Source organism: Ursus maritimus, unplaced genomic scaffold (assembly GCF_017311325.1).
Source record: "Ursus maritimus isolate PB19 unplaced genomic scaffold, ASM1731132v1 scaffold_12, whole genome shotgun sequence".
NCBI classification, from domain to species: domain Eukaryota; kingdom Metazoa; phylum Chordata; class Mammalia; order Carnivora; family Ursidae; genus Ursus; species Ursus maritimus.
The window spans coordinates 34,883,070-34,904,305 of record NW_024423564.1 but is presented as its reverse complement, the minus strand read 5'-3'; the positions used below and the strand labels follow the sequence as shown (position 1 = coordinate 34,904,305).

The following is a 21,236-nucleotide window of genomic DNA, read 5'->3' as shown; positions in this document are numbered from 1 at the left end:
CTTGGCTTGTTTGGTGTATAACTCAAGGGCCAGAGGCATCAAGCATCACTATGTTGTACATGGTTTTAGCCGAAGGACAAGAATATAGTTCGATCCTCAATTAAAATCCAGGGCAGCTCTTAATAACCCAATAGCTTACATCTTCTATATGGTTTAAGTTGCTGTGGATAACTCAGGAGCTGTGGAGTTTAGAAGTAGGTAAATAATGACTATATTTTGATATTTTCCCAGCCACATGTGTACATTTACCAAAGATAATGATGGCCAGTGGCTAGTGGCAGATCAGCTGATTAAATAAGGTCTTCTGGTCAGAGTATTCCAGGACAATGAGGTAAAACTGAAATGATATTTGTTTAACACTCTGAAGTTCTCTTCGGAAACTACATCTGAAGAAGGATCAAGAGAAAGGCACTAACTATGTCCTCATGCTTTAAGTTGGCTTGATGTAACAGATTTGAAATGTATGAAGACATGGTTCTGCAAAATCAGCACTACTAAATGCTGTGTAGAGCTGATCCAAATGAGTCTAACTTTAAAATCCAAGAGGATTGCAGAAGCAATCAATAAGTATCTACTGAATGAATGAGTGAATCCGTGCAACAAGATTGATGCACATCAAAAAATAAGTATTTCACAGCTTAGTCTCTTTTTCTTCTAGACAGTTCTTCTCCATCAATCTTTACCATTTCCCTTCCTGATCACACCCACCCAACTATAATAGACAGCATGGCAAGGGAGGGGGAGGACATCGCCATTAGCTGAGAACATCCAAACTATCAGCATGCATATAGTTGCTGCCTTTTTCAGTCTTTATCTTACTTAATCCTCACATTCTATTAAGCTTTTTTATACAGGAGACTTTCAGTCATTTACCCATAGTCACATGGCTAGAAACTGGCAGGGGTGGCATTTGAACTCAGCACTTCATTATTTCCTCCTTTTTGGATCCCTCCCAATCCCCCACGATGTTTTCCCCTTCCTTTAACTCTCTCTTCCCATTTCTTTACAATAAGAGGCCTTTCCAGGAGACATGAAGACTGCCACCTCCCCTTCCACAGTGTTCTTCGAGAGCCTTAGAGAGAGTACCCAGCCTGAAAACTACTATCTCCATTGATCTGAAACAGAAACTGAAACACCATTTTTAGAAATGGCCCCTATGTGTCTGGAAAACTTTTTATTCCTTAAAATTTTCCTATGAAATACAAAGACCCCATAAAGAAGTAACTTCTTAAGCCTTTGTAAACTAATATAATCTATTTCCAATAGTTGTCCCTTCTAGAAAAAAAATCCAATAGAAATGAAATGTAGGTTTGCAAAAAAGGAACAAGTTTAGAACAAGCAGTGGGAATCCTCAAGGGGGGATAAACAAAAAGTTAATGAGAACCAAAGGCAAATTTTACCTAATTCATTTTTTCCTATACAGCTGGCCTTTATCACCAACATCCATGTAAGCCAATAAGACTTGGCTCCTCCAGTGGTCTTAATTATGAAAGGATTTCCGGATACAGTGTTGCATAGTGGTTGAGGCCACAGCCTTGGAACTCAAGATTTCCTGAATTCAAATCTCAGTACTCTCTGTGCCTCTCCTCCCCCTCAGAAAATTACTTAAACCCTCTCTATCTTGAGTTTCTCATCTTGAAATTGGAGATGATCACCATACCTATTTCCTATGATTGATAGATGTCTGAGGTAATATCTGTAAAGGACTTAGTAGTACGGCTGCCCCATAGAAAATGCTTTCTAAAAGTTATCATGATTTTGCGATGCTTGACTTCTTCTTACCAACTTTAACTACCTGTGAATGTTTCCCAACTTTCACAAAGGCTCACTGGGTTCTGAAAACGACCTCTGGCATGCCATCTCTATCCACCTCCAGCCCTGGGATGAGATTTATTGATCTCTGGGGAGTGTCAGTTCTGCTAGGCAACTTTTAAGTGATCTATTTTCTTGCTAGAATCTGAAAATGAAGAAAGAAGTTGCATTTTCTAATGTGTCCTGGCCTCAGTTTCACATAGAATAAAATGTTTTATGTTCCCAAAGACAATTAACCGTTGCCACAGTTTTGGCAGAACACAAACCATCTACTCTGGTGCGTGCTCATCATTCTGTGAACAACAACAACAACAACAAACCCTATTCTCTTTTAATGTGAAAAATTGTTCTTCCCTGGCACACATTAGACACTCTGGATGAAATCAAAGAGCTTATTTTATCTTCTCTGTTGGCGGTGCCCCAGCTTTCTGAACACTGGTACGAACCTGAGCCTTTCAAATTCATGGACCCAACAACTAAAAATATGATGCCTCACACACGCTAAAAACAATTCCAATTTAGACTAACAAAATTAATTCAACCAAAAGGACTGCCCTTTTCTAGGTTACTTGTCATGAAACCACTTAATCAGCTTTTTTTCCCTCTTTTTTTTTCCCATGGTTATAGTGTAATGCAAAAGAGGATTTTTCACATTTTACTTTGCTAGAACATAATCTTTGCTAGCTTTTAGTGTCCTCCCACACACTTAACAGATTGTGGTTTATCTCTCAGAGAAGCATACATCCTACCCCTTAGCTCTCGAAGGGAAAGAAACTCACTGCAAATTAATAGAAAATAAGCCCAATTCCTTACCTACGCATCAGGTGTCACAAAGCACAAAGCTTTATTGAGCCAAGAAAAAAAAATCCTGTCATGAAGAGGATAATTGCTTCCATGTTTAACACCTCCAAAAAGGACACAAATAGCTAAAAGGAGGATATTTTAAAACTAAATTAAATCATTCTAGTAGAAAAACCTCAAACTTGTAAAGAGCTAGAAAAAGTGAAGATTAAATATCGTTTGTCTTTGAGAGTCCATTTCACTCATGTAGGGAGAGTGTAAGTTACCTCCGTGCAAAGGTGGTGTCGGCCAGGTGGAAGGAAGTTAACTGGGCTTTTGAACAACGAGGTTGTGATAGAGATGATTTTCAAAGACTTGTGTGTACCAAAACTCTTCTTTTGGAGAAACTGAAGAGTGTTTCAGTCTTGATATCAAAAAAGACATACACAGCCTTCTTGGAAATGAGCCGTCTCTATCCTGGGTCTCCTACTTCCTCCCTCTCACTTCTTCTGCCTGCCTAGCCTCTGAAATTTCAGTTTCATCACCCCCCTTCCTTAAGACCACCTCCAAGGCTCCACTGGTCTCCATGTCAATAGATTTTTTTTTTTTTTTTACTACCAGAAGACAATTATCTCTTAGTTGACATGTCTTCTCCATCTACCATTCCTCTACTTAACCATGCTTTAGCTGAATTTTTATACCTATTGTCAGATTGGGAGGAATTTGATTCTTAAAGAATTGTGAGTTATAATTCAAATACTGCAGTGGTTTGGGGGCCAATTTAGTCCAAATTAGTGACTCAACCATCTCAGCAACTTCAAGACTTGGCTACATTTGTAGTTCAGGGAGACACATGAGAGAAAGAGTTTGGAAGATCCAGGTTCCTTAGAACGCCTAAGCCAACAACTCAGAACGCACGTGCAGAGCTGAGCTCTTCTCTCAGAGTTTGGCAAGTCACAAACATAACAGTTGTCATTCCTTTGGGTGGACAAATTTCTCTCTTTCAGATTCTCTCTTGGAACTAACAGACTTTGAAACAGGTGAAAGTACACTTAATGATGTAGCTTTCAAAGATCCACTAGGAAAATAGTGTAATGGGAGCTTTATAGCAATTCCCAGGGCCTAAAATGGTGCTCGAGATTCAGTAGGCTTTCTATAAATGTATGTTCAATTGGTAAGAAAGAAGCTAGACCATTAGTTACATATCCTGCTGGGAAGAGTCCCTTTGGGGAGCAGCAGGGCTGACTGTGTGATTAAGTGCATGTGTTTGAGGGGGCAGATTCTCTCCAACTAGCTATAGCCCCTCACCAAAAGCCGTACTTACAAGTTTGTAACAGTCTTTGCCATGTGAATTGGGGGGTGGGGGTGGGGTAGATAAGGATTATTTTCTTCAGGGAAGTCTATGCAAGGACATTTCTTATGACAATGTTTGCTCATTGACCTACCTCACAGTATCTGCAGTTTTATCTCTTGGATAACAAGCAGATTAAGAATTAAACTCTGCCACCCTAAGATCATAGATCCTTACTCTCCAAAGAAGGACAGAGTACAAATATCATTTTATGTACACAACACTGGAAAATACACATACTCATATACGTGTCCACATACATACTGCATACACTTAAGGCAACAGATCCCTCTTCCCCTATCCTGACCCTGCCAGCCCCGCATGATATTCAGAGGGACGCTGGACTCTAGATGAGTCAAACTGAGGTTCTGGGAACACCACCACAGCAACTGCTGTACCCTGAAGATTTGTGGCTTTCTGCAGAAAGAAAAAGCTTTGGCTTTATGATGGTGACCAGTGTTTCCTTTCTGCAGCAACCAGGTGACTAGAATTCAGGCTGATGATAGCTCCTGGTAATTTCTGGAAAGAACAAGGGTGTGAAGAGCAGACTGTTTTCTTCCTATGATCCCCAGAACCCTATCCTTGGCCACTCCACTTCCCCCTCCAGGCCCTGCTAAAATATTCTTGTGCAAGTCACCAGTGACCCATTTGCCAAACTGCACACTTATTCTTTAGTCTTCTTGCAATCCTTCTGAACTTCTGAATCTTCCTGTGGCAAATACTGCTTGCTGTTTACTAAATCCATTTCCTCTTCCTCCTGGGTGCCTGGCTAGACTACATCTCCCAGCCTCCATTGCAGTCGGGTGTGGCTGTGTGATTGGGTTCTCTCCAGTAGAAGTGCTGTGTGCTAGTCTCAGGCCTGGTGTTATGCTTGAGGGGTTTTGCCTCCTCCTTTTGCTTCTCCAAGCTATTTTCTTTTCCTAGTTGTCTGGCAAGCGGATCTACTCTCAACGTGACCCCAAAAGACAGAAAGTAAGGATAAAAAAATGTAAGGTTGCATCAACCTGGGTTCCTGAACAACTTCCTGGAGCAGAGCATCCTCCAACACACGCAGGCACGCATGTGCCCGCACGCGCGCGCGCACACACACACACACACACACACACACACACACACTGAACTGAACTTTTGTAAAAAGCAGTGAGCTTCTTGTATGGAGCCACTACATATGCACCTGTGTGTTATGATTCCTGTTATCTTAATACTGTCACTGATTTCTTGAAATGTATTTTTCTTTTGCTTCCATGATACCACTCTCTCCAATCTTCCTTCTCTCTCTCTGACCTTTCCCCTGTCTGACTTTCAGACTGCCCAACCCATGAACTGGGGAATTTCCCCCAGTCCTCTCACTTTCCTCCTCCCAGCTCACGTGTTTTCCTGAAATGGCTCCTTCTTGCCCACAGCTTCACCCACCATCAGTCTGTTGATGGTCTCCAAATCTATCTCTATCCCTTATTCCCCACATCACCAGCTTCCCCTTGAACATTTGTTAATCATAGGTGTTTTCCTCAGTCAGTTCCCTCAGGCCTCGGACTTTAGGGCAACTTTAACCCTTCCATCTTCACCCCTACCCAATCCCTCACACCCGTTCAGTTCCCTTCAGAAATGCCTCACCTAATGCCTCCTCTATCTCTACTTCTCACTGCCTGAGATCCAACTCCCTCATTTCTCCATCTCTACAACAAGGTCCCAAATTCCGCCTGTCTCTCCAGCCAGTGCACAGTAACTTGGTCAGAATACTGAACGGTACACACACACACACACACATACACACACAAAGACCTTTCTTGGGTCTCTATTGCCATCCTAAATAATAATAATAGCAGCTGTCATTTAAGGAATGCTTCCTATGTGCCAGGTACTGTGCTAACATGCCTTGTATTAATGTTTATCTCCTTTAATTCCCTGAGCCATTCAGGTGAACGCTGTAATCATCATCTCATAAATGAAAAACACTGAGGTAGCGTAAGTAACTTTCTCACAGTCGCAAAATTGTTAAATAGTGGAGCTCAAATTCAAATACAGTGTAGTCTGATTCCAACACTTACAGATTTACCACCATGCAAAACTGCCTCCAAGTTAGACCAATCTTGCTAGCATGGCACATGAGGCCCTTCTAAATCCAGCCCAAACCAATCTCTTCATTTTCATCTCAGCTCCTTGCATTCTAAGAACTGACCCTTTAAACTTGCTACTACTCCTCAAAATCTTTGCCCTTTAAAATTAAATTACTTGCCCAGGATGGTGGTCAGCATAAGACAGATGTCCAAAATATTTTAGTTTCCTTCTTCCACTCCTTCATAGGTCCTACCCATGCACATTCTGTTTCTTCCGCCTGTAATTTTCTTTCCCCTTCTATGCCCAGCACATCCTGAATCATTTTTCAAAAGTCAATTGGAATATTTCTTCCTCCAGACTACCCTAGCAAGAGCTGGGGTTTTGCACCTCTTTGCCTCCCTTGCATAACTTCGATTCGTTTATTGTGGTTTTTAGCCCCTGAAATTGTAACACATCTTTTTATAAATCTATCCCCTACTATTCATCTACTGTAAACTGACTAGGGCCAAGAAATGTTTTATTCACCTCTGAATTTACAACCCTAGGATACATAAAAAGTCCTCAAAATCCAATTGTTGAAAAGTATTTCAATGAATGACATAAGCATATTTCACTCATGTTCTTATTTTTTACTTAGCTCTCCCCAAATCTAATTCTAGCCCCTACTATTACTCTATATACTTGAAAATGAAAAGAGGAATACACTAAATATCGCAAAATCACTTATGATTTGGGTTAGAGCTATGCTGATCAATATGGTAGCTGCTAGCTCCATGTGACTCTTAAGCACTCGGAATATGGGAAGTGTGAACTGAGATGTCCTGTAAATATAAAATACACACAGGATTTCAAAGACTTAACACTTTATAAAAAATGTGCAATATTTCATTAGTAATTATATTTAAGGGGCATTGTGGATATATTGGATTAGATAAAATATATTATTAAAATTAATTTCTTTTTGCTTTCCTAATGTGACAACTAGAAAATTTTAAAATTACATGTGTGGCTTGCATTATATTTCTGCTCAACAATGCCAGTTTAGAGTTTATAATTTTATGAGGCTAGTCCGTGTCGTTTGGGTAGGAAAACACTGGCTCAGGGAATCAGTTTCTTTTTCTTTCTCTCCCAAAGTCACATACGGAAGGAAGGAAGGAAGGAAGGAAGGAAGGAAGGAAGGAAGGAAGGAAGGAAGGAAGGAAGGGAGGAAGGTTACATTTCAACTAATAGCTCAGTCAGCAAGTCAATATATCACATGGCTATGCATTTGGGGGATTAAAAAATCATTATCTTTTCAACTTAATTTAACAGCTAGTTATTCAGTCTCCTTTATAGGACAATAATTACATAACTGTTAATTAAACACTGAGAAGGCCCTGGCTGTGCCTGGGATTTAATACAGATAGCGAAAATTATTAAACAACAGCTAATACACTAGAACTTTCTAAGGGAAGGTATTATCCAATAGAACTCAGAAGGGACTTATATTTTATTAACTTTATAATATTTCTGACATGGATGAGATCCTACCTCCAATTCTTACTGAAGAGAGCTAGAGAAGAAAGAGAAGGAGATACAGAAAAGGAAAGGTAGGGAAGGTGAGGAAAGGACAGGAGAGGAGAGAAAAGAGAAAGGAGAAGAAAGGGAAGATTAATTGCAAAGGGAAAAAGTTCACAGTCCACACTTTCAATTTCTGATTATCATGGAAGTTTATTTTTTATTAGGATAGAAACCTATCTACCATGTTTGGCTCCATGGCTCTTCAAGGTCCTCTACTCTAACTCACAGCCAATTCATGAGCTCTGCTCTGACCATCTCAACCAAGCAGTGGGAGACAAGCTTTGGGAATTTTGATATTTGGTAAGTTCAATCATCAGTACTAATAAGGTCTATATCGTAATTATGTTCCACAGTTAATTTTTAAATTTCTTAGTAAATAGAAAGAATTATATAATTGTCATTGCTATTTAAATGAGGTTCATTCTATAGTAATTATAATAATATCAGTGATTTTATTATTATGAAAATAAAATGTCAGAGAAACTCGATTGTTATTTACTATTTCCTATAAAGGTTATTATAATTATAGCATGGTATGGTACAAAAAGTACAGGTTAGAAAATTCAGAGATTTGGGGTTTTGTCAGCCTGAACCTTTTTTTTTTTTTCTCACCTCAGAATCAGATGATAAATACGATCTACCTTATTCAGCCCCTAGATTTATTACAAAATGTATTATTTCATTTTTACATCAAGATAAGAAGTAGATAGTTTTTAAATGTATTCCAGAGTCGCAATGCTAACTCCCATCTCAGATTTAAATGCCTTCAAAATTCTCTACAGTTTTCCTCGATGCTAATAAACAGAATTGTTTAGAAGAAAAAAATATTGAAATTGCTATTGCAGAATCAAAACATGAAAAATATTTTCTCACCACCCCTCATCTGTTCAACCTCACAGAAGTGCGTTCCAGTGGGAGTGTGAATAAATGCATGGACATGCTTAACTCCATTCTGAAAATTAGAAAAAAAAATTGTTTCCAGTAAAATTTCAGCACATGTCATAAAGCCAATTTCTTTAATTAAGCTGAGAGCACAAATAACTGAGGTAACCTTTTCAAAACGTTTCCAAGGGACTTCTTCCACATAGACTTGAGCTCGGGTGACATGGTTAAAAGAAGAAAGGAAATGATCACAGATGTTCATTGCAAAAGTTTCTATGCTTTTCATCTGTAAAAGGAAACAAAATACTAGTGATCAGGAACACTTGCCCCATTTAAAAATAATTTTTAAATACCCATGGAGTTCTCTTCTTCAAGTGTTTTTTAGAATCAGAGAAATACAGATTTTGAAAGAATGTGGTGAGGTGAATTGGCCCTTATCCCAATTTTTCACGAGGTCTCCTAAGTGCGGTTAATAGGTCACCATTACCAGGTGAGACTACCCTGTTTTTAAAAGAAACCTGTTTTGCAGGAAGAAATGTGTCAATCAATGGATGAGCAAAATGAAACTTAACATTTAGATTCTTCTTACGGTGAGCTCAGTCATCACCCATGCCAACTACAGTACCATGGTATACTCCAAAATGTTCTGGTGTCTTTATGACATCAGCCAGTGGGCCTTCCAGTTTCCCAAGGAAAAATGGTAATGTAGGGCCACTTCTGCTTCCTCGCTTTTTTGCAAACAGGTCTTCTATGGACCATCTCCACCCCATAAAGTAGCTCCCTACTCTCACACAAATTCTTCATAATAATCTCTAGACAATGTGTTACGGTCTTAGCACAGTCTACAGACGATCTATGGCTTTGCTTAAGGTGGACTATTTGTACAGGTTTCCCTGAGATAGTTCTGTGTTATGCCTTTCATCCCAGAATAATTATTTAGCATCTTATTTCACTCTCAGAAGTGTCCTAGTTTAGAAAATAAAAATACTAACTCAAAAAGATGTGTGTTCATTGCAACATTATTTACAATTGCCAAAATATGGAAACAATTTCAGTGTCCATCAATGGATAAATGGATAAAGAAAATGTGGTGTGGGTGTGTGTATACTATATATAGCTAATATATAGCTTATATATATTATTTACACCATATTTATATGATATATATGATGTATATATATTTTATATATATAAATGATGGAATATTATTCAGTTATTTAAAAAATGAAATCTTTAGATTTGTGATAACATAGATCATAGATGAACCTTGATGGCATTATGCTAAGTGAAAGAAGTCAGGAAAAAACAAATACCATATGTTCTCACTTATATGTGGAATCTAAACAAAACAAAAACAAACAAAAAAATCAAGCTCATAGATATAGATAGCAGATTAATGTTTGCCAGAGGAGAGGGGGTGAGCAAAATGGGTGAAGAGAGTCAAAAGGTACAACCTTCCAGTTATAAAATAAATAAGTCATGGGGATGTAATGTATAGCACAGCAAATACAGTTAATAATACTGCATTGCCTATTTGAAAGTAGCTAAGAGAATAAATCTTGAAAGTTCTCATCTCAAGAAATAAAAATTTATTTCACCATATATACAAATATCAAATCATTATGTGGTACACTTGAAACTAATATAAAATTGTATACCAATTATACCTCATTTTTAAAAAAAATCAAAAGAAAAAGGTGCCTTGGTTTGGATAAGAAATTACATGGTCATTCTATCTCTAGTGAATAAATTCTAATGGTTTTTAATACCCAGGTCCGTTCCTTTACTTTTCTGCATCACTCACACAATACAGGAAATAGAAGGGTCTGCGATACCTGGCCCTCTTCTATAGCTCAGGACAAAAGCCTATTTTCAATTTATGTTTTCAAGAGAGCAATGCCTTTGTCCATAGCCATGTTTATGCTTGCTGGGGCCACTCTGACTGGCAAGAGAAAGGTTCAGCAGGGAGGAAGGCCTTGCAGAAATTATATTTCAATTAGTCTGTTCATTTCATACATTTTGAGTGTGGATTTCATGCAAAAGCATGAGAAAAGAGGCTTTCCAGTCTACATTTCTTGTCTTTTTAGACTTCTTAGCAAATAGAAACATTATCTTGAGTTGCCCAGAAATCTACTGGTGGTCCAACACAGCTTCACTCACACTTAAAGAAAGTGAAGGTGAAGTGCTAAAATAGCAGATTCTATCAGCTCCAAGACCCTTCTGAAGAGGACCCCTGCCATGATATACAGACACTAAGTGGTCATGGAGTTGGGAAAATTGGGAAGGCATCAAAAGTTGGGCAAATATATTTCAAAATATATCTTATACTCAAGATTTTCTTCTCTAGTAACACCAGGAAGAGAAATGGTACTTTCTTCTATAAATGTACACCATTCTAAAAGAAAAAAAACAAGCAACAGGAATCAAAGAAATGTATGACAAAAATGTGTAAAATTTGATTCCGAAATCCTCCCAGGGCCTTGATTTGCCAATGATTCTAATTAAGAGAGAACACGTAAATTTGTCAGATAGGATTCTCTTCCTAAAAGATGTAGTAAGTTGAGAACCAACAAAGAGAAGAAGTGAGCTCAAGAAGAAGGGGAAAAAAACGTTTCTGTAAGGCTGAGAATTTTAGAATAGAAATTTAAAAAAATTAGTGGCTTTAATGTAAAAGCAGGGTTAAAAAGTAAAGGGAACTTGCAGTAAGCAAGTGATACCCTGAAGGTATAGTATAGTGAATTCTGCATCAAGATAGGCGACATCTAAGAATAATGACACCTACCCCTTTAAACTTTGCCAAGACATGAACTGTGTTCTTGATGGTGTCTGTGGGGATGATGTCTGAATTATCTCCATGCACGTAATCTTTTTTGGATCTCAGAGTCAGTTGCACTGAAGTTGCCACCTCTTTAATGCTGTGGTATTTTCCATTGCGCTGAATATGGAGAACTTTTACCATATCCTTCCCATAGCCAGTTCGGACGAACTCCACGTCCTCATTCTGCAATGAAAACACAGTCCTCTTACTGAAGAAACCTAAATGAAAGCAAAAAGTCAACTCCAAGCTCCTCAAGCCTTGATTTAATCACATAATTATAAAAGGTGAGAGTTAAGAGTGTTCATGAAAGCAGGACTATATCCAACCTTTGAAGAAAAATGGGAACTTTAACGGAGAAAAGAGAATTGCGAGAAACAGATGAAAACATATCCAACTAGCCTGAAGACAGACAGTAGATGGCTTTTTTGATAATAATAACTAATGATAACAATAACAGTATCTCCTGGACCGAACTATGTACTCTGTTTTATTTAATTCCTGCTAACTTAGTCCTTGTAACAGCTCTATAAACTCATATTATCCCCATTTTACAGAGGGAGAAACTGAGGTTCAAAGAGTCTAAGTGACTTGCTCTACTTCACATCGCTAGTGAAGGACAGAGCCAAGGATTCCTACTCCGATCTGTTGACTCCAGATTTTGTCCTCTGAACCACTACGTAGACAGCCATTCTTCTATAAAAATTTTTTGACTATGTTAACTGAAAATAATTATATCCTCTTTTGTATACCGAGTGATATTCTGGAGAAAATGCCCTGTGATCAATAAAAACAATTTGAAAATTGCTTCTTCTACTTGCTGCTGGGAAGAAGAGTAATTAGTGACAGGGTCCAGATTACCTCCAGGAGCACAGAGCCAGGGCCATCTGGCTGCAGGGACAGCTTCGCTTTTAGCGAAGAGACACTTAATAAAAGCCTGGTGATTGATTCATTAGTAGCCTTATCTGGAGCCCGAGCTCTTACTAGTGAATACATCTATCTCCACTGCTAGGATTCAGAAGATTTGTCCCTGGGCTTTACTGGTGTTTGAGAGAAGAGGCAGGAGGGAGCAGAGGGGCAGAAAAACCTATTTTATTTAGCATCAAAATTGAACATTAAAATGGTAATGAAAGAAACTGACAAAAATGAAAGTAAATCAGAAACAAATGCGGTGAGAGTCTGGGGAGGGTCACAAAGAAGGAACTTCACCTGCTAATGGCACACAGGCAATATGCTGAGGGCTGCCTCAAACGCTATTTACAGAAAGCACCACCAGATCCTCTGGGAGGAGTTGTAAGGTACTAACCGACATCAGAAATTATTGTTATGTCCTTAATCAAAGTGAGAGGGATGGGAGGCGGTCTTAAAGCTCAGGATAGAGCCTGCTAGGACATGCTGCTGATTTAAGGGACGACCCTTGAAGGTCCCTCAAAAGCCTCTGACCCAATTTTGGAGGGACTCATCTTCAAGAACAGGATCAGTAAGAAATCTCAAAGAGCAGACTTAAAAGAGTCACTGCTTGTGATTACAGGGACTTGGGAATCAGACCAGGTCCAAATTCTGTTTCGCCATTTTTAGTTTTGTGGCTTGCAACAAATAATGTGTTGGCTCTGAGCCCTCAGTTTCCCCGGCTGTACAAACGGAGATAACCACCCCTACTTGTAGGAGTTGCTGGTGAGTGTGAAAGTCCCGGCTCAGTTCCTAGTACCTAGTGGAGCAGTGAGGGCCACCCCAACAACCGTGGCCACGTCAGGCCCGGCTGTGGGCACAGGAGATGGCAAGAGGGACTTTGCATAAAAGCACCAGTTTTTAGAGTAGAGAGCACTGCTGGCAGCAATCAGAGGAAGACTCTGACATGTCTTTTGAGCCACAAGGGATTCCACTTGGGAGAGAGAGGCACTTGGCTGGTTTGGGGCCCCTGGACAGCATGAACGAGGGGCCAGAACCAAAGGTCTCCAAGATTGTCCATCAGCCCCAGGACACAGCAAGACTCAACAAATGTGACTCCTCAGTCCTACGCCCTGCCACTAAACACCCAAGCTACAGTAGCTCAGTCTGCGGAAGCAAGCAGTTCCTACATGATACATAGAAGGATTCAGTGACAGCCACCCTTCAGGTCCCCAACCCTGCTCACCTCTCCAACAGTATGCCTTGCCACAGCCTATTTCAAACTCTGCTTCAGCTCTCCTGAGCTCACAGTGCTTGCCAGACTCTGCATGGTTTCTCCACCTGTAGGCCTTTGAATATGCTATTCCTTCTTCCTTGGACACCCTTTCTCTTCCTTCAGCCCAACTACCAACCCCATCACCTGCCGAACTTCCTCTAGTCACCCTCCAGGTCTCAGATGCCGCTTCCCCCGGTAATCTGCCCATTTCCGTCAGGTCCAGAGTAGGTGCCTCTGCTCTATGCTCTGGAAAGAGTTATTGCCTTATCACAGCCTTTATCAAATTATATTGCAATTGCCTCATCATGTGTCTGATTTGTTAAAAAAAAAAAAAAAAACAGGAAACTATGAAAGCAGGAGCCATTCTATTTTAGTTGCCATGGCAACTGCAGTGCTCAGCACAGCGCCTAGAACATGAATAGGTGCTTAACAAATGCGGCACGAATGAATGAAGGGTGCACCACCACCTCCGCCTCTTGTGTGGTGACACGGAGCAGTTAACGAAAATACCACCAAAGATTTCAATACAGAGTTGCCACTTCAGCTCAGACGCCAAGCAGGAAGTTCCTCTTCCTGGGAAAGCGGGGAAGGCGCCATCTGCTCTGTGATCACCACAGCCTGGAGATCACAGGCACAGCCGACTGGAGAACAAAGACCCGAGAAGGGCAGAACTGAGTGTAGAGAGAGTCAGGGCCGCAGCACGAAGTGCTCACGCTGCTGACAAGACCGAGCTCTCCACACGGCGCCGCCATCATGGAGCTCCCGCGCGCGCGTGCAGAGAGGTCCGCGCTCCTCAGCAAGCTCCCGGCCGGCCCGGCCCCGGAGCAGAGCTCGAGCAACCACGTTTACTGGGTAATAAGTCAGAAGTAAAAGGACGCAACCATCTGCGGACAGAGCAGAATGGAAGAGCGACGGTGTGGGATGCCTGAGAGTCTCTCGGCAGGACCTGACAGAACGGATAACAGGTCCAGACCAGAAATGAGGCTGTTCTCCTCAGTAAGACTCCCCCCGGTTCTGTAGTCAGAGAAATCAGAAGGAGGTGCCAGAACCCTGTCGTGTATAAAGCACAGCATGGTGCAGAGATCTGTGTCCAAGATAACTGCACGATAGAATACGAGGGTCGCTGTCCTGTGGAGGGTGGGCAGGTGGCTGAGAGGATGGGCTCTGGGCTCTGGAATCAGGCAACACAGGGGCGAACCTTTGTTCTGCCATCTATTAGCTCTGCGCGTGGAGGCAAATTTCTCCATCTATAAAATGGGAATAATAGCAGTGCCCACCTCTCAGGATTGCTGTGAGGATTATGTGAGAAAAAACACAAAGCACTCAGAAAAGGGCCTGGCAAATAGTAAGTGTTCGATAAATGTTAGCCATAATTATCATTGATAAATAATAACTACATGTCAAATTTTATATCAAAGGGTTCCAATTACTGTTAGAGATAAATACCCAGATTGCACACCAATCCAGAAAGACTGCTGCTATGACAAGGCCTACTTCTGCCTTCATACTTTGGTTGTCTGTCCTCAGGCTTGTGTGGCTTCAGGAAACAAAGTTACAAAAGGAAACTCGATTTCCTAGAGTAATACTCTGGATGAAACATCAGACCGAATAAATTTTTACCTGGCTCTACACAGGAAAAATCCCCTTTTCTTAGACATGTCTTGAAAGATAAGGGGATAGAAATCATTACTTAACTCCAAGTAATGTTGGAGAGAAGTCTCTGAGATTGTAAATTAATCTTATTTTTCACTTCTGTAATGAAATAGTGAGCATTTTCTTATTTGCAGGCCATACTGAAAAGGATGTAGGCTGTCACTACAGGTCTAAGGGTTCTTAGCCTGGACTCTGTTAACCCCTAGAAGACCCAGTGGATGGATTTGAGGTGGAAAATATTGAGAAAGATTAAAAAAAAAACTTTTGTAAATTTAAAAATGACTCACATTTTCTCTTTGGTCTTAGAAGAGCTTCTGTAAGCCTCATCTCTTCCCTCCATAACAGAGAGAAATACAAAAGTGCTAGCTATTTAGGACCCAACACAGGTATAAAAATCAACTCCGTTGCAGTGCGCCATGATGGAAGAACTGTGCGTGGAGACAGGCCTTTCTTTCTGTCTTTGGAATGTTCTGGAGAAGTTCTTCCAGTTCTGTGCCCAGGTTTTTCCTTTGCCTATTTTCTTGGGTATTCATGAACAAGAAGATTTCAGAGAAAGATGCTGAACTAATATGAGAAAAAGGAGTACTCATCGGAACTAAATATCTCTTTGGCAGATCTTAGCAATACATAAGGATAAGAACAATAATGGTGAATCATAACCTTAGAAGCAGCTGGTATTTTTTTTGGCTGCCTAGGATCTACTAAATGTCAGATGGGAAAATATTGATATCTAGTAGAAAATGTCATGTTGCTTTAGGCTGTAGAGTGGTTTATTTTTGCCATCAAGGAGGGATATGTCCTGAGTTATGTTCAAAGTGTGACTCTGAAGGGATTTGTCAAGCAGATGCTTCAAAAACAGTCTAACAAGTCATATGCATAATTATGGTAGAAGGAAGGTGACCTGTTACCTAATGAAGACTCCATTTGCAGGTGCTCAGTGATTTTCATACTCCTGCCGATTACAAAGGAAGAGAAAACTCATCACTAAATGTCAGGGGAAATGCTAATTTTCTTGCCAGCCTCTCCATGGCACCAAGAGCCTTAGGGCTGGGAACTGGAGCAAGGCCCTCGGGAGCTTCTAGGATTGGGGGCAGGAAATGCCACAACAAAGAATTGATGGAGACCTCCAAGAATGAAGTGGGAAGAAAATTTTACTGAAATGCATACACTGAAAGATATCTCTTTCCAAATGTGTAAGTCTTGAGAATAAAAATAGCGGTAGCAACCATTTAGTGAGGATTTCGTATGTGTCAGGAACTTGACATGTATCATTCCTTCTGATCCTTTACAAGGACCCCGTGAAGTAGGTATTTGTAATCCAAGTTTGACCAAGGGAGATACGAGGATTAGGTATCCTGCCAAAGTCACACAATTACTGGGTGACAGAAGGCAGGGGGGACAACCCAGCCCAAACGACATGCTCTTTCCCACTACAGGCAGAGTCCCTCTACCCCCTGGACGGCCAGCCCACTGGGGGTCGAAACAGAGGGAGGGAAACTGCCATGTCCCTGCAGAAACCTGAGTTTCTATGCCATTTTTAAAATTCCATTCATTGGAATCTACATTATCTTATCTGTTCCTCCCAAAATCTCTGCAATTTAAGAGGAAGAATTCCTATTTTAAAAGAAACTACATCAGGGATGTAAAGTGAGCTGCCCAAAGTCAGGGGGCTACCAGACAGACTCAGGCCGTGGAAAGAGCCCTGCTGAGACTGAAGAGACTTATTCTGCTCACACTGGACCAGGCAGAACTTACCAATGCCCAGAGATACCCCGGTTCAAGGCATCACTTTTTCTAGAACTTAAGTCATTATTTTAAATTGCAGGGGACTTCTCCGCTCTGATCAATTCCGTGTGTACGGCAAGGACATTTAAGTTGTGAAGTAAGGGAGGAATGAAAAGCTGGTTGCCCTTGGGGGCGGGATGAAAATTCAGCTTCGTGTCTTCAGTAACAGGCACTACGTTTGAGTCAAACACTTTTATCGGGGCAAGGACGACTGCAAACACGAGCGATATAGTTTTATTTGTGGTCATTAAACCCGTATCACCAAAGGACTGTTTTAGTCCCATCAGCAAAGATAAAGACATAACTGTGTCACAGAAGAACAGGAAACAAGGAGGGAAGGAACCAGTGTTTAGTAAGCATTAGTAATGTGCCAGAGGCTACGCACACAGCACCTCACTGAACCCCGAGAGCGCTCTATGAAAGCACAGATCATGAGCCTCACCTTGAGAAAAGGAAGCTGACAGTGTTGAGGTTAAATAGCTTGGTCAAAACCACATGGCTGTTGCCAGGGGCTCCGGGATGGCTCAGTCGGTGGAACATGCGACTCTTGATCCAGGGATTGTGAGTTCAAGACCCATGTTGGGTATGGAGATTAGTTAAAAATAAAATCTTAAAAAAAAAAAAAAAAAGCCAAAAACCACAAGACTTTTGAGAGGTAGGGCCAGGCATGGAACCCAGGTCTGCCTGATTGTTTTCACTACACCCAGCTGCCTTTTTGACATAACATCAGAAGTTCTTTAAAATTGGATTTTGCCTGCATACTCATTTTTATTTATTTATCTGTTTAGATTTAATTCATTGTAAATTCCACATAACCCCAAAATAGAAACCTCTGAAACCGTTTTCATTCAATCTATTCATTCATTTATATTTATTTAGCTCCTTCTAGGTGATAAGCACCATGGTAAGTGCAAGAGATACAATAGCAAACCAGGTGAACATTGTTCTGCCCCGATAGAGATTATACACTAGAAGTTTATGCCCTATACACTAGAGCAAACCTTTTCAGTAAAAAATCAAAAAGTTCGTATTTTAGGATTTGCAGACCATATATATGGTCTCTGCTGCAAATACTCAGCTCTGCCATTACAGCATAAATAGTTACACATAATACATAAATGAATGGATGTTGCTGTGTTCCAATAAAACTTTATTTGCAAAAACAGGCAGGGGGCCAGATTTGGTCCACAGCAGTTTGCTGACCCCTGTTCTTGCGAGGAAGGCTCAGAAAGGTAACCAAGTAATTAGAACACATTGTGATAATTACTCCCATTGAAAAAATACTGTGACCTCTGGGATACCTAAACCAGACTGAGGGAGATGAAGGATAGCTTCCAGGAGGGACTGGCATCCACAAAGCTATGAATGATGAACAGGAATTAACAAAATAAAATTTTCTGGCCTTCTTCCATTAATTCTATTTATGTTTTCCTTTAACAACATTTTCCATGAACAATTCTTTGTTTCACAAATACCTGTATCATGTTGCTTGTCTCATCAGTTTTCATCAAAGTAATTCCAGTACCCACCCTTCCTCCCAAAATAAGTATATCAACTTTTTCCTTCAGTCTGTCACATTCTGGATTTTACTCAGCACATCAACAGTCTTCTAGAAGTTTGAACAATAACTTAAACAGGTAAATTTTCTGACATGTAAATCATACCTCAAAAAGCTATTGAAAATAAAAAAATAAAGCCAGCAACCCGATTTCTAGAAGTTCTCAAAGGATGACCAAATTTCAGTGAAGCCTGCATAGACCAGGGTGAGGAGCACCCCAACTTTATCTCAAACTCAAGAAATTTTCATAGATAAAGCTTCAAAGAATATGAACTCATGGCCAAAAATAAAAAAGCACACAGGGTAACAAGGTATCATGAGATAGAGTTGCAGAAACAATAGACAGCGAAGTATGACCTGCAAAGACTTCAGATATTGGAATTATCAAACACAAAATATAAAATAACATATTCAATATTTTTACAGAAATTAAAGAGAGAACTGAGCATATCTCCTTCTTGAGATAGAGTGTATCTTCTCTTGAGCAAAAAACAAGAGACCGTAAAAAAGACCAAGTAAATTTGAAGAAAAAAACCAATAGCACCTCTAGAAATGCATTACTAAGTGCATTAGGAAACAGATTAAACACAACTGAAGAAATACAATTAGTTACTTGGAAGAGATAGATTAAGTAACAGAATAATATCGCCTAAGAAAGAATTTGAGAACTGGAAAATAGACCCAAATAAAGAATCAGGATTAATACAGACACACAATAGACAGAGTATATGCAAGAGACATAAAATGTACTAGAACAATATGACAGAATGTGGAAGAGGCATAATTTCAAGGAGATCGGGACTGAGATCTTCCAGAATTACTGGATGAATGAATGCAAATTTTCAACTATAAGCTAAGAAGCCCTGACCAAGTGAAGAACTCTACCTTGTTCACTATACTTGGCTAAATTATAATGAAGGGATTTTCTACTGTTTTTAGAGGTAATTGTACTGTGAAGGATCTGTGATATTTTTGTGATCTTCTACCACTTGGGCTTCAAAAATGGGTAATATGAAAACCATCTCTCCAGTTCACATTTTCTCCATCCACCAAATTCCGTTTCTCCTCACATTACTTTGCTGTTTTTAGTAAAAACCAGGACACACTGGAATCTAGTCTTCAGGGTAATGTTGAAATCCCTGGAGCCCCTCAATGTCCAGTACAGTGTTTGATACCTAGTGATTGCATAACAAAGGTCACCTACCGACAATCAGCACAATCAGATCAGCAACAACTGGAGATAAGAAAGCTTAACTGAAGGTTATATCTGAAAGAAAGTAACCTAACAGCATTTTTCTAGACCTTGAAATAAAAGTGGATTTAGCAAATAACATCTGAATACAGATGTCCCCCAGCCCAACCACAGGAAGGGCTCACGTTGTAAATAATCTTAGCTAACATTTGTGGATCATTTACTTTTGACCAGGCCCTGTGCTAAGCATGTAATGAGGAGAAAACAGGAATTATTTTATATCCTAGTCAACAAATGTTCTTTAGCCTACATAACTGAAAACAAGTTGCTTATATTCTCTAAATGCATCAATGAATCTTAAGCCTATTCAGCTATTAGCATTATACTACCAAAAGCTATCACAAGATAAATTATTTTATTTTAACTTAGAAAGATAAACTTCATGCTATGAAATTTTTAAAAATTGATGAAAAGTTTGCAGTTGCTGAAATCTTTTTTTCTGAATGCAATAAAAACATATATAAAACAAAATGTTACCCACAGAGAAGTGATCAGAAACTTTTCTTTTTATTTACCAATTTGATAGGTTGCAAACCTGCCTGGCTCAGGGCAGCATGCATCAAAGTTTAGAGTGTACTAGCATCACTGCAAACCTTGTAAAAAAAAAAAAAATGCAGATTCCTAAACCCAAGTGGAAGAATTCTAAGTTAGCAGATCTGTATTGAGGCCCAGAATTCTGCCCTTTTTGCAAGCACCACAGGAAAATGTGGGTGGGTGGTCCAGACAACCCTCACAAAACTCGGTCTTTAGAGAAATAGAGCCCCAACCCTTCACTTTCCCATGAACCTTGAGTCCTGAAAAACTCCCAACTCAACCGTAGGAGATTTGCAAGATTCCAGTTTGGTCTGGATCCATAATCAGAGGAACCGATCAGAGCCATAATGATTTCTAGGCATAGGGTAAAGTGCTACTTTTCATGACAGCATCTTTAATAACTGACTCAATTAAAGAAATTCTTTTCATATGCCTATCTACGCCCTTCCCTCCTCTAAAAAGAGAATGGTCTCACCTTTTTATAGTCATTGTGGTAATGGGCCATTTTCTCTTGGCCTTCAACTTCAAATTCAGTTTCAAGAGTGAAAAAGAATAGTTTGGGCAAAACAGATGTTTTCTAACATGTTTTATTTGACCTGAAGGGTGAGCAGTCAATATGTTTACCTGATTGCGTTAAAACCAATTGGACACCAAGGCCTCTTGAAATGAAAGCACCAAGTTGAGTGGCTAAAACCAGAGGTGGAGACAATATGTAAACATCTTTGGTAAAATACAATTAGATTTGCTCTGACTTTGAGGCAACCCTTTGAAGTACACTTTAGGAAATGTTTACCGAAGAATGAGAGTATTAGGAGTGATAGATTCTATTACTAAGACATTAGGTTTTGTCATTTCTGCTTAATGTGTGAACGCCAAGCATTTGCTTGCACTCCTGGACCGTCATGAGGGAGAAAACACGAAATATATTTAATTCAACATCCACTGATCAACATGGGGTTCCCCTGCCCACCGAACGTCCCGCCACATGATGTTCACTCCAAAGAGTTAACTATATATCCCTTTTTTTCTCTC

At 39.9% G+C, this 21,236-nt stretch overlaps 1 protein-coding gene across 1 annotated transcript in view; it reads right to left on the bottom strand.

The window, feature by feature from the left end:
- The window catches only part of LOC103662970 (uricase), a 28,771-nt gene extending 8,062 nt beyond the window's left edge, over nucleotides 1-20,709 (bottom strand). Inside the window, exons 1-4 of the mRNA XM_008690667.2 lie at nucleotides 20,680-20,709; nucleotides 11,226-11,444; nucleotides 8,613-8,729; nucleotides 8,435-8,513 (exon numbers count right to left, since the gene is read on the bottom strand). Coding sequence (XP_008688889.1) covers nucleotides 8,435-8,513; nucleotides 8,613-8,729; nucleotides 11,226-11,444; nucleotides 20,680-20,709 — 445 coding nt within the window. The remainder of the gene's footprint in view (nucleotides 1-8,434; nucleotides 8,514-8,612; nucleotides 8,730-11,225; nucleotides 11,445-20,679) is intronic.
- Between the last annotated feature and the right edge of the window lie 527 nt (nucleotides 20,710-21,236).